Genomic DNA, 13,507 nt, shown 5'->3' with positions numbered 1-13,507 from the left:
TAATGCCAAGAAGGAAGAAAGGACATGATAAAAGGGAAAGACCGTTTGCCATGCTCCCTCTCTCTCTTCCACCTACATCTACAGACACCACACAAGTGACTGAAGCGCTGATCAAAGGGGAGAGCTTGGCTGAAGGGCAACCAGCCAGCCTGTGGTGAGAAGCATCTAAGTTTATAAGGGCACTGAAAGTGTTAAGATCAGCTTAGAATGCGTTTTGCTTTTATTTCATTTGACCAAATCTGGCTTATGTTTTGACTTAAAATCTATCTTTATAGTTAATACATTTGTTTGTTTATTCTACCTGAAGCAGTATGTTTGGTTTGAAGTGTGTCAGAGGCTCCCCTTAGGATAACACGCCTGATACATATCAATTTCTTTGTTAAATTGACAAACTCATATAAGCTTGCAGCGTCCAGCCAGCATAACTGGGCACTGCAAGACGGAGGTTCCTAGGGTTGTGTCTGGGACCGGAGATATTGGCTAGCCAGTCAGTTGCACAATCCAAGGAGCAGCTTACATGCCAGAGGCTTGAACAGCCCAGGAGTGGGGGTTCTCACAGCAGAGCAGGGTAAGAATGGCTCCCAGGGTCAAGGATTGCAGTGACCTAGCAGATCATCAGTCCAGATAACACCAGAGGGGAACGTCACACGCAGACACTGTGCAGGAAGGAGGGCATGGCAAAATCTCTCTTCTTGGCTCAATCACTCGTATTTAGGCTCCAAATTGTTCTACAGTTATTTTCCCTCTGTTTCATAAAGATCTGATTGGCATTAGGAAGGGGAGGCACCTGCATGGTACTGGGTTGGGTTGAGGGTTTCATTTATGCACTCACCATGCTCCCGCAGATAGGCAATGGTTTCCCTGACCACCAGCGGGATGGAGGCCTGATCAGGGCTCTTCTCCCTTAGGCTGTGGGGAGAACAGAAGGTTAGAGGTTGCCAGTTACCTCTCCCCCACATGCAACTCATCACATCTGACATGTGTACATAGCAGGGACCTCTGCAGGATCCCTCTCCCAACCCAATCCTGTCCCCTCTGCCCCTCAGCCTGCTCCCACTCCCTCTCCCCAGCCCAGTCCAACCAGGGCAGCATCTCTCTTATTTTTGATACTACAATACAAGTATGTTATGCTGCCTCCTACTGCTGGTCTGTGTTAAGGAGCAGTGACTGCATTACAACCAGCATCAGGGGCCCAAGCTGGAGGCTTTGGTTGCTGGGAAGGGGCCAGGAAACAATTGAGGTGGCTCTGCAGGATGCAACTCCTTTTTCCTTCTCCACTTTAGGTAAGGACAGAGGAGAGTTTAAATGTAGAGGAGGGAAGTACAGGAATCCACCTAGACAGCAGCTAGCTGCTGTGAATTACTCTCCAACACCTGCCATTACATCCCACAATGACAAATGCCGGCTGGTTCAGTTAGATATCACATTACTGATCATCTTAATATTGATATGTACATCACCATCGTTTAGCTTCAGAGTCAACCCCCCATTGCAAAGAATGGGCCAAGTCACCTCTCTGAGAGATCGGTTCACGATGCCTGCAAGCTCAGCCAGCAGTCACTGCGCTGGTTACACTGAGCTCACGTTTGGAAGGCTTTCACTACAGCCAGAAGGGCTAGAAAATCACTTCCCAAACTGCCTCAGGGAGAACTGCCAGAGCACATGGAGCTGGTTCCCCCTCATTTCCAGTGGCCAAATTGCATTAAAAGCTAAAAATACATTAAAAAATACTTTCCTCATGTCACTTTCCCATGTCAGTAATTCTGAAGCTACCTCAGGGATGTGATGTGACCAGGAAAGGGTGGGGAAGCAGAGGCAAGGGTGAATGGGAGGGGATATGTCCCTGAGAATCCCTCTATTAAAACAGCATCGAAGCTATGGAAAAAGTTGAAGGTCAGATCCTCTGCCCTACTCCAGCAAAACAACACAGGCCTAATGCCATTTCAGCTGGCCCCTTGAGGAATTTTCCAACTCCAGGAATCCTCATATGACACAGAAGTGCCATCCTGGCTTGTACTCCAGCCCTTCCCACTCCTAGCCCCACGCACACAGGCGTGTAGCTGGGGTGTTCTGGCACCCTAGTGAATCTCAGTTACTGAAACAACCCCTTGGGGGTTAGCTGTCAGCATGTAGAGAAGCCCTGAAGCGCCCCTAGTTTACACCAAGAACCAGCCCAGAAATCAGGCAGGCCAGGATTTGAGGTGGGCAGAGGGTAGCTCAGGATCTGGGCTAGAGAACGGAGTTTTTCTAAATGACAACTCAGATTCTGCAGCAATTTCAAGAAATGGGCAATTTCGAGGCCATTTCTGCAGCTGCACTATTGTATTGTACACAATAGCCAAAGCAGCCAAAGCAACGCAACTCCGAGATACTCACTGCTGCAGAGAGACCCCAAACTGCTGGTTTGGCAGGGGTGGGCGTGGTGGGGTCGGCTTCTGGGGCACTTGAGAGGGTTTCTGCAGTGATTTCAGGTACTCGTCATATCTGCAGTGAGAGAGACAGATTGGTAGGGAACCAGCCCACCTCACACAGGGAGCACCAACCAGTGCCTGCCATCTCACAGCCACCACCCACTCCACTGCCTTGTGGATGCAACCAACCCATCCCCTGCTGACCCACTGGGAACTGCCCCACAGACAGCTCTAGCCTAGTACTTGCTGACTCCAAGGACAGGCAGCTCAGGAGTGCTGGGGCAGCAAGACCAAAGGGCTCAGCCTCCAGCAGAGCAGAGGGAGCGCGGGGTGGGGGAGTGAGGAAATCTGTACAAAGAGAGGAGCTTGCTGGGATGGACAGAGAAAAGACAGGGCGAAGGACCGTGCAGCTAGGATGTCAGGGCAAGTTTGTTGGAAGACGAGGGGTGAGTGTGAGTGTGAGTGTGTGTGTGTGGTAAAGCCACAGGGATCCAAACAGGCTGGAGGTGCTGTTGAAGCACCTTTGGGAGGCCACAGCAGAGAGCTGAAGCGAGAAGGCCCCACTGAGCTATTGAGCAAAGTGGCTGCACAGGCAGCAGCAGACAGGGACAGCAGAGAGATGCCCAGGGGCAAAGTCACTTGCCGGACAGGAGACCAAGAGGCAGAAGAGACAGAGGCAGCACAGGGGCCAAGTGGGCCTGAGCCAGGCACTGATGCTGGAGACAGGCAGGAAGGTGAGCTAGGAAGAGCCCCCTCTCTGAGGCACCCTGGCACTGCTACCTCGGATGAACCATCACTTGGGAGCAAAACAAGGCCCCTCCCCATTGCTTCCTTCTCCCTTGCCACTGTCTCCCCACCCCGCATCTTCCCTCCTCTCACGGAGCTGTGGGTAAGGGGTAGGCAGGCCGCATGCTCTCACTTTAGCACCTGGCTTGGGATCCCCAGCTGCTCCAGCTTCACATGCTCCTCCAGCTCACTCAGGAAGTTTGCATAAAAAATCTTCCGTCCAAACTTGAAACTGCAAAACAGAGGACAAGCAGCTCCATGAGGGACCTGGAGTGACTAACATCAGCAGAGGTGGGGGGAGCCTAGGGCAGGAGAGCACGAGTGAGCGGGCCTTAGCAGAGCTGTCTGGGGGACCAAGCGCTGGAACATCATGGAGCCTGCGGAGCAGAATTGAGGAGCCTTGGCAGTGCTGGAGGCAGGACAGGTTCAGCAGTAGGGGTACCACACAACACAGCTCTCTCTCAACCCACATATTCAGTGAGGCAATGCTAAGGCTCCTCCACAGCCTGGCTCAAAGCCTGGCAAAGATGGGCTCTGTACAGCACAGCACTGCCCCTCCCTGGGCTCTGCAGCAGGCCGGAGACCGCTCCTCTTCTCAACTGTGGCCCATGGAGCTGAGGTTTCACTGGTGACATACTGAACATAGTGCCCCTCTGGGTTTCATTCTCCTCCTTCCTTTCTGTCCTGGCGCTAATGCCTGGGACATGTGGCCTTTGCAGGGGCTGAGTTCCCCAGGCCCCAGCAGAGGGGCTCTTGTTTTGTCTGGATCTTTCAGGAATAATGGGAGGCATATCCCCCGAGAGGTTAATGCAGGAGTCACCAGCGCAGGCACAGGAGGAGCTAGGAGCCTGTGCTCCCCTCCTGGCCTGCTGAGGAATGCTGCACATCCCCCTGCACCCAGGGAGCTTGAGCCAGCCTCTGCTGCCCCCTACCTGATCAGAGGCTTGAAGAGAATCAGCAGAGTCTTGATGAACATTGTTGGGTGCACGATGTACAGCGCTTTGATGTTCTTCTTGTACCTGCCAAAGGAAGCCGAGTGAGGGAGAGCTCTGCCTGGGCTGGGGAGCTGGGCAGCTCCATGAGCTGAAGCCCGCAAATGGCTCCCTGGTGCTCTAAGTCCCTCCCTCCACACCCTCAGCACGATGTGCCTCTTTTTGGGGCCCCCCATGTTAACCCCATTCCCCTCATTTCCTAGCCCTCAGCCACCCAGCAACCTCAACCCCTGCTCTTTGCCACCCCACGACTCCACTGATGAGGCACTGCCCCATGAGGGGACAAGCTGCCACGTGGCCTGGACACTTGCACTGACTCTTATCTTTACTAGCCCCCTGCTAACCCGGAGAACTTCCCGCAAGAGGGGTTTGTACCCCTCACTCTGTCTGTCTACAGAACTTTCTATCTTCATAGCATTTGACAAACATCAGTTAATCCCCACCACCTCCCAGCAGGTAGAGATGTGGGAGGGATCATGATTCCCAAGTTACAGATGGGGAAAGGACTTGCCTAGGACATGTTTAGCTCCAAAGAGGATCACACAGGGAGTCAGACTGTAGTAGAGAACTCAGGAGTCCTGTCCCATTGGCCACACCTACTCACTTGCGGTCAAATTCCCGGTAGGCATCCCGCAGCCAGCTCAGGGACGGCTTGTTCTCACTGGTGAGGCCATGGTGCAGATACACCAATGTGTAGTCACTCTCCACATACTGGTCCAGCGTGAACTTAAGATACCTGGGAAGACACAGGAACTTCTGAGCTCGCAGCATGCATTGGCATGTATATAAGCTTGCTCTCTACTGGCCACAGTTGGCATAAGGAAAATTCTGCCGCACTGCAGAAACGGAGGCACTTGTGCCCTGGGAGAGGAGCACATAGGAGGGCAATTTCTGGCTGGGGATTGGCTGGATGTGTGGGGTGCAGTCCCCACCTAGTTGGAGATTGTAACAGAGTGCACATATCCAGCCAAAGCAGCTGCTGCCTGTAGATCTGCCCCCTAGGACTCAAAGCTCAGGGACTGTCTCAGATCCAGGCTGTCACAGGAGCAGTGGGCCCCCAAGGCAGTACTCACTGCAGCAGTTTCACATGGTCAAGTTGATGGCTGGGAGGCATCCGGCAGGCACTGAACAAAATGACTTTCCGTCCATACTTGTCATCACCTGGGAATGAAATGCCAGAGATCACAGGGAGATTCAGGGACAATACTGGGCTCCCAGCAGCATATGTGCAATGGAGCAGGAGTCCGTGTCCCTCCACCACAGGGCAGAAGCCTGGGATTTCACAGCAACCAACACAGCTTGCCTTAGCAGAGCCCACCTAGTCCATAGGTGGGGGAAGGCACTGATCTGAGAGCACCCAGGGCCCTAAGGGCAAGTAATGTGAAAGGCGTCTGGAGCCAGTGTGGCGTATATGCCACACAGCCAGCAGGGAAGGGCAGGATGTGGCACTCGGATCTCCTGAGGCATGCAGGAACTCTTCCCCACACAGGGGCCTCAGATAGAGACACTGAAACAGAGACTGCCCAGAGTTGGGCACCTGTGGCACTATGGCTGTATGCATTGCTACAGAGATGTGAGTACCCCTGGTGGAGGGGAGACCTTCCCCTCGCAAACACAGAGGCTTCAGAGCACGGGCTCAGGCTATGTGCTTCTCTCCTGGCATATTTGCTCTTGCTTCAATTGAAGTTTTCTCCTGCATGCACACTGAAATCAGACCACACCCTAAGGCAGAGGGTAAAGCTGCATGAAGGGCAGGCTGGCTCTGGGCATGATGGAGCAGAGCAGAGCCAGGGGATGAGGGGCAGGCTGCACCAGGTGGTCTCACCCCACTCCTCCCCAGAGCCTATCCTAGAGAAGTAGGAATTCATACCATGAGCCTCTGAAAGTGTTTTGCAGAACAATCTTGTTTACTGGCTTCATCACCTGATGCAGCCTAAGGGTATGTCTACACAACAAAGAAAAACCCATGGCTGACCCATAACCCTCTCATCTTGCAGAGCCCTAGAGCCTGGGCTCCAGCCCAAGCCCAGATGTCTAAATGGAAACGAAACAGTCCCAGCCCGAGTCGGCTGGCATGCGCCAGCTATGGGTGTCTAGTTGCTGAGTAGACATACCCTAAAACTGTTCTGGAGAGATCACCTGGCACATCCAGTGTGATCCCACCAAACTTAGCAAGGGGACAACCCTACCCAACTCAAAGCCCAGCAAAGAACAGCTCTCATCACACCAGAAGAACTCCACCCTAGGGAAATGCTCCCTGATCCTCTCCTGTGGTTTCACAGACCATGGGCCAAATTCTCACCTGACATAATTCTTATGACTTCGGTGGACTTCTGCAACAGAGAATGTGGCCCCATGAATGAAGCTCTAGTAGGGAGATGAGGAGAGAGTTTGAGTGAAGGGACAGAGGGAACTGCACTCTATCTGATCTGGAGCTTTTCTCCTTTGTACTGATTCACTAAGCACGTGGGTACACAGAGCCTCAGTGCAGCATGCACAGATATATCACCTGCATGAAGGAGCCCTCATCCATTTTCATCAGGGTGGCTTATTTTCAAATCCCAAGAAGGGGTGGGAACAGCTTCCCTAAAGGACAATGAAGACCAAACCTTGTCCTGAGAGCCTCAGTTTCCTGGTAAGCCAATGCAGGGTGTCCCTGCCCAATGAGAGAAGGGGGAATACAGACTGTTCTAAGTAGAACCAACAATGCCACAAAGGCTGCCGCATAGAGAAGAAGCAGAAACTTTTCCCTATTTCAAACTGTAGAGTTGCCCAGAATCATTCACAACCACTGTGTCCCCTCATTTCTCCAGTTCCGCATTTAAACTCACCTCCCACCGGGCATGCAGCCACTTCTCTTCACAACCCTGCACTGGGATCTTGGACCCCAACTGCCCCTTTATTACAATCAACGCCCAGCAACTGAGATCTTTAGTCAAAACAGAGCAAAGCAGGTTATCATGTCTAACAAACAAGGGGCAATTCCAAAGTTTGCAGAAATAATGCCTGTCTGCATTTGAGGCAAGTGCTTGTTGATGCCAAGAGCAGCCGCAGGTCTGCATGTGTGTGAGCTGTGACCACAACACCCAAGAAAGCATTACCTCTTAGGGGCCAGCAGTCCTCAACCCCATCCACGCAGTCCTGGCAGGGAGATCGGATTTCCTCTGCAGTCTCTCACTCTAATTTTCCCTGTCCACTGATATTTTATTGTAACTCACCAGACAATACAAGAGAATGTGGAGTTCACCCACATAAACAAACCAGTCCCTGTACAAAAGGTAGGGAGACTAAGGCACTAGGGGACAGCTCTGGGTACAGGCCAGGTGGGGGTGATCAACCATCACATGAACACAACAGTGACATGCTGGGGTAGAAGGCACTGAGAGAGGACATGGTACCCAGCAGATACACAAGACCTGGAGAGGGTGATGCAGAGACCATTGGGAACAACTGTACACAGCCACAGCCAGGCCACAAGACCAACATCAAACAGATTATCCCATGGGTGCCCAAACTCTGTCTAACCAAGAAGCTTCTTGACAGCTTGCCATACACCCACTGCGTATAAACGGGTACATTGCAGCTGCCTTTATACTGAAAATGGAAGTGTAGCCTGCAAAGTCATGGGCTTGTGGATAAGGCACTATTACAGCTTCCCAGTGTGGACTGGTCATTCAGCCTCTATGTGCCTCAGTTCCTCATCTGTACAATGGGGATACTTTCTGACTTCACAGGGTGTTGGCAGTATAAATCTGTTTCTGTTTGTGATGCTCTCAGGCATTGTGATGATGGGGGCCCAGATAAGAATACAGAGAGATTCCACGTCCCAGTACGCAGTGTGGAAAGGCGCCATATGTTGGGAACTGCATTCTCTCCAGGCCACCCTTCCAGATTAATAGCCGCATGGTCCACATTTAACTGCCTTTCAGGCAAGGCTAGTTTGTGCAACAGGAGTCAGGAGTGGAGCCCAAGCATGGCCAAGTCCATGCCTTTGTTGTGAGTGCTCTGCACTGATGCAATATTCACAGCAGAGTTCTGCGCTGAGATCCTCGAGAAACTGATTTCTGAGCCTGGCAAACCACTAGACATGGACCAGCTGAAGCACATAGCCCTTAAGGGCAAATCAAACTACAGTACCAAAACACCTGCCACTGGAGCAACATGAAAGACAACGCTTAGGGCCCAGAAGGCAGTGCCTGTAACTGCAATCGGTACAGAGTCCTGGTGAAAATGCCTGGTGCTGTCAGTTCTGCAGCTTGTGTTATACAGGAGGTCACACGAGATGATCACAATGGTCCCTTCCGGCCTTAGAATCTACGGATCCAGGACCAAGGTACAGTCCTTGGACCAGCCTTCGAGAGGAAGGCAAATTCTCTTGGATACTTGCCAGAAGAAAGTAAATAGAAAGGAGCATCTAATCCCTCAGAGAGCTCCAGAAACATGGCTAGATTTGCCTTCCAAATCAGGATAGTACATTGTGTAAGGGCATTAGGGAAGGCAGTTGGAGAACTATACTGAGACCAAACATACCACCAGTGCCAAGGCTTCTCCTTAGCTTCCCTGTACTGAGCTCAGTCAGCTAACTTATAAATCACCTGAAACAAACTGCTTCAAATCCCATTTCCATCTCAGAACAGACTGGTCTTTCCAGCCAAGGCAAAGCCAGCTCCCAAGCATTCAGGGGGCTTTGAATCATCAATGGTTACAATTTATAAATGAGCAACTGCAGCCAATTCTACAAGCTTTTGGCTAGCTGAGGAAACTGCCTCCAGGTGGCCTCTCTGCCTTGGAGAGAGCAGATCATGTTAGTTAGCAAAAGTCAGGCCATACTGTAACCTTAATAACGTAAGACTTGTAAAAGCAAAAATAGTGCAAGGCAACAGGACAAAAACTGTGTACAAAGTTATTACAACCTTGCAATCACTAACCAAAATGCAGGCTTGCTTTGTTAAAATTAAAACAAATAAAATAAGCCTTTTTGCTATGTATAAACAAAATGTAGTTGTTGCTTTTTACTGTCTGTATTATTGTTAAAAATTGTCTGTAAAAGGTATAAAGGCTTGCTGTAATTGTTTACCAGTTAAAAAACCTGTCCAAAACCCTGTGTCCTATGGCACTCTCTCCCTCCATTGTAATTACTAAAAAAATAATAAAGTATTTAATTTTGCTGCACCCAAACAAAAAGCAAAAACTAAGTTTCTTCAACAGATCTCAGACAGATGTTCCATTCCTTGTACTGTTTGGTTTTGAAAATGCAAGGTTAATTTTATTTCTAAGTCTCTACATTTTAGCCACTTAATTGCGGTGCAAACAGCTATTGCTCCCACTAGGCACAACCACGGACCTTGAACTAATGATGCCACTGTTCGTTTGTTCCCCTCCTCTCCCAAATGGGGTATGTTCAGCAATAACTCAATTAGCAAACAACCAGCAATAAGTGATTATACGGCACCCAGAGTCCAAAGCACACAACAAACATCACACGTAGATGTCCAGACACACAAGGAATCACTTCATCCAACACTGAAGTGCAGCTACCTTTGGAGTGGAACATAGCAACAACGCACAATGGTATGCAAAGAATAGTACTATATTCATTTCATAGATTCCAAGGCCAGAAGGGACCACTGTGATCATTGTGACCTCCTGTATAACTCAAACCATAGAATTTCCCCAAAATAATTTCCAGAGCAGAGCTTTTAGAAAGACATCTAATCTTGATTTCAAAATTGCCAGTGATGAAGAAGCACCACGACCCTTGGTAACCTGTTCCACTGGTTAATTACCCTCACTGTTAAAATTTTATACATTATTTCCAGTCTGAATTTGTCTGGCTTCAGCTTCCAGCCACTGTATCGTGTTATACCTTCTCTGCTAGATTGAAAAAACCACTATTAAATATTTGTTCCCCAGGTAGGTACTTACAGACTAATCAAATCACCCCTTAATGTTTTCTTTTTGAAGCTAAGTAGATTTAATTTCTTGAGTCTATCACTGTACGGTGGGTTTTCTAATCCTTTAATCATTCTCGTGGCTCTTCTCTGAGCCCTCTCTAATTTTTCAACACACTTGAGGATTGAAACTAGTGTGAATTTAGGGAGACCCAACATAACTACTCGAACTAGAATTAGAGCAGGACCCAAGGTCAACACCCTGAAAAGTACATGGTGTTTTTAAGGACCAAGTGATCAGCACCTCAGTTTTCTCCCTCATCCATAGGGCAGCACCTCCAGCAGCACAATACACTTCCAAATACCAAACTGGGGCACTGGGGAAACAAGAATTATGACACCTTCTAAACTGTCAACACAATACCTTGCTTTTTCTAGAGAGCTGCCATTCAAATGTTTGAGATCACAGCCTGAGATGTGCTGGCTATGTCAGAAGCACAAGGTGTATCAGAGCTGTAATATAATCCTAATAAGACCACTCTGCATTAAATGGAACCATAAATCTATTAAGGGAACTATTTGCTTAACTGTCTGCAAAACTCCCTAAACATTTCCAGGCGTGTTTCACCTGGGGAAATACTGCCCAGACTACTTGAGATCTATGCCCTGATTTGAATCTGTTGCATGATTAGGACAGTTAACAGGAACCAGTTCAGGAACCCTGATTGTTCATACAGAGATTAAGAATAATCAGCTGGGTATCCAATTTCTATGCAAATCTCAAGTGGGAAATATCCTAGTACTTAAATATCATCAGAATGCAGTTAGACAGGGTCTGCCACCAAAGAGCCAATGTTACAAAATACTCCAAAGATACAACATTCAGGAACAAGTATACGAAGTAACAGAGCTCAAAGATCTGGCCCTCAGCCACACTTGAGGTTTACAGAGACTACAGCTCCAGAACGCAAGACTGCCTGATCAGCCTGGAGCACTGCATGCTGGTACCTTTATTGGAGCAGAAGCCAGCAACAAACTACTCTATTTAATGTAATTTCAGGCTCAGGGCAAGTTGGTGACACAGCTGGGCAGGGGTCAGATATCACTGACATATTTTAGTTTCACTTCATGCCGAAGTAGACTGAGCATTTCATGCAGACAAGAAGCAAATCCTACAATTTTCAGGCATAGTTACTAGGTGTCCTAGCACACAGTCTCTCTTTATCTAGGTATTTCTTCCAGACCCATCACCATGGTACCTGAGCACTTCCAGAATTAGAAAGCCATATGAAGAGCCCAGAGCCTGTATCCTTAATGGGTTTTGGGGAGAACTGAGAGAGGGTATCTGTGGAAGCTAGGGAGATGGAGTTGAAGTTGGCAAGATGCAGTTTTTCAAGGTTACATTAGGAACCAGCTGACTCCAGTATGAAGGACAAATAGATCATATCCATGCAATGCTTTCTTTGTACTTAAACTATTAAACTATTGCAGAGGGAGAGGGTAAAAAATGTAAAATGGAAGGAATATGCCGAGGGCATGGCAGACTGGTGAACAGGAAGAGAGATAAGGCAGTGGGGAACACCCACACAGAAAGAACTAACCGAAAAGCTCTTTGTAAGCTCAAAAGCTTATCTCTCTCACCAACAGAGGGTGGTCCAATAAAAGATATTACCTCATCCATCTTGTCTCTGTGAAAAACAGTGGCATTTATCAGCAATTCCAGGGCCTGAGCGAAGGGCTTAGCCAGCGGAAAGTTCAAAGATAATGGAAAGAATTCCTAGCACCAGAACAGAGCTCAACTGCATTGATAAATCCAATGGCATTAGAACAGTCAAGCTCCTGACATTTTGGGATGGACTCCAGAGAATGTTAACAAATGTAATCACCTTCCTCAGCAAGCACATTGAGCCACCTAGCACAGCATCAGGCTAGCGTGGAGGACACACCACCGTAACATGATGTCCCACCAGCAGCTGGCGGAAGAAAAGTTGCCCCTCAAGGATTTCATGAAAGAGTGGCCAATCGGAGTGCCAGCTGCACAGCAAGTCTATTTCCTGATTACAACAGTGGATGAGAGGGAGGGAAGCAGTCTCAGCGTGGATGCCTGAAGCATATGCCACAATAGAATGAAGCTGGATCCAAGCTAACCTGGCCCAAAGACACCATCACCACCCAAGAGGAGGAACAGAACTCACACCAACACCTGAGAACCCAAGGGTGCCCAGCATGAAGTCTGCAGGCTAAACTCAGCTCAGGGAGTTCTGCCATGTCTAACATGGAGGTGCAGTGCACAGAGATGACAGTACCAGCTGGATGCACCTCCACATTAAAGAGGAGGAGGGTGGCTACAATTTACCTGGTTTAGTGCACATTACATGCAGCCTTCACGCTTCTGGTAAGTCGCCAACACAGCCCTAGGCTAGGCAAAGTTTGGGCTCCCCTGAGATAACCCAGCTACAGGCCACAATCATGCTAAAGGAATACCATGATCCAGAGCATCGAATGCCAATTACATGAGAACCAGTCACTACCTACCTGACTGGGCCTCATCAAGTGCACCCTGCCCTGGAGGAACAGAAACAAAGTTACAACAAGCCATGTCTGAAGCCCCTTTACAGGAACAATCTTAAGAACTGAATTCCAGAGTCTGTACAGGCAATCTCTCTCACTCACACTCACCAGCTCTGCTGCAGAGATCAGGGGTCTCTCTCTTTCCCTTCCCCTATGTTCTTATGAAAAGCAATGTCATCTAGTGGTTCAAGGAGAGGACTGGGAGTCAGAACTCCTGGGTCTTACTCCTGCGCCTTTCCCTGGTTCTTTCACTGACTCAGCGTGTAACCTTAGTCAAGTCACTTCCCTGCTATGTACTTCGCTTTCCCCATACATAAAACTGAGATAACAACACTCCCCTACACACTAGGGTGAAGTGCATCTTGTTCAAAGTGTCAGAAACCTCTGACTGAGAGGGGCTTAGAGATGGATGGAGGATGTGCCTTACAATATGGATCGATATAATTAGTAGAGTGAGCTTACTTTGCAATAAGCCAGATCTCACTTACAAAGCAGCGGATGGAGACTATTATATTCCAGGTGCTTCCATGATATTTGGGGAACCCTTAATATTATTGCCTACCAATAGATGGGGATCTGTACATCTGAAAGATCCCATGCCACTCCCACCCATTTCCAGCTCTCTTGTTCAGAGGGCAGGCTCCAACATGGATACTAAGCCAGCTTTAGGGGGCTGGCAAGAACACAGCTACCCTTAGAAGCCACCCCATCCTCTCAGCCTCATATGCCACAGGAACCGGGCCTTCCTGGGCACATCACAAATATCAATTCTGCAGAGCAGGGCCGGTTCCAGCTTTTTTGCCGCCCCGAGTGGCAAAGCAAAAAAAGCAAAAAAAGCAAAAAAAAAAAAAAAAAG

The 13,507-nt window shown here is 49.0% G+C and overlaps 1 protein-coding gene and 1 long non-coding RNA gene across 4 annotated transcripts in view; both read right to left on the bottom strand.

Moving 5' to 3' along the window:
* Positions 1 to 13,507, bottom strand: part of ARHGAP1 (Rho GTPase activating protein 1) — a 35,258-nt gene that overhangs the window by 7,390 nt on the left and 14,361 nt on the right. For all 3 annotated transcript variants that reach the window (XM_039534796.1, XM_039534798.1, XM_039534797.1), the window contains exons 4-9: positions 5,263 to 5,350; positions 4,794 to 4,925; positions 4,130 to 4,216; positions 3,331 to 3,429; positions 2,377 to 2,484; positions 833 to 909 (exon numbers count right to left, since the gene is read on the bottom strand). In XM_039534796.1, coding sequence (XP_039390730.1) covers positions 833 to 909; positions 2,377 to 2,484; positions 3,331 to 3,429; positions 4,130 to 4,216; positions 4,794 to 4,925; positions 5,263 to 5,350 — 591 coding nt within the window. The remainder of the gene's footprint in view (positions 1 to 832; positions 910 to 2,376; positions 2,485 to 3,330; positions 3,430 to 4,129; positions 4,217 to 4,793; positions 4,926 to 5,262; positions 5,351 to 13,507) is intronic.
* Positions 5,366 to 9,103, bottom strand: LOC120403568. The gene is made up of 3 exons (XR_005597596.1): positions 7,291 to 9,103; positions 6,799 to 6,845; positions 5,366 to 6,556 (listed from the first exon to the last, which is right to left on the bottom strand). It is a non-coding gene; the product is annotated as an uncharacterized LOC120403568 (long non-coding RNA).

Source organism: Mauremys reevesii, linkage group 4 (genome assembly GCF_016161935.1).
Source record: "Mauremys reevesii isolate NIE-2019 linkage group 4, ASM1616193v1, whole genome shotgun sequence".
Lineage (NCBI taxonomy): Eukaryota > Metazoa > Chordata > Testudines > Geoemydidae > Mauremys > Mauremys reevesii.
This window is presented reverse-complemented; position numbering and strand designations above follow the sequence as displayed.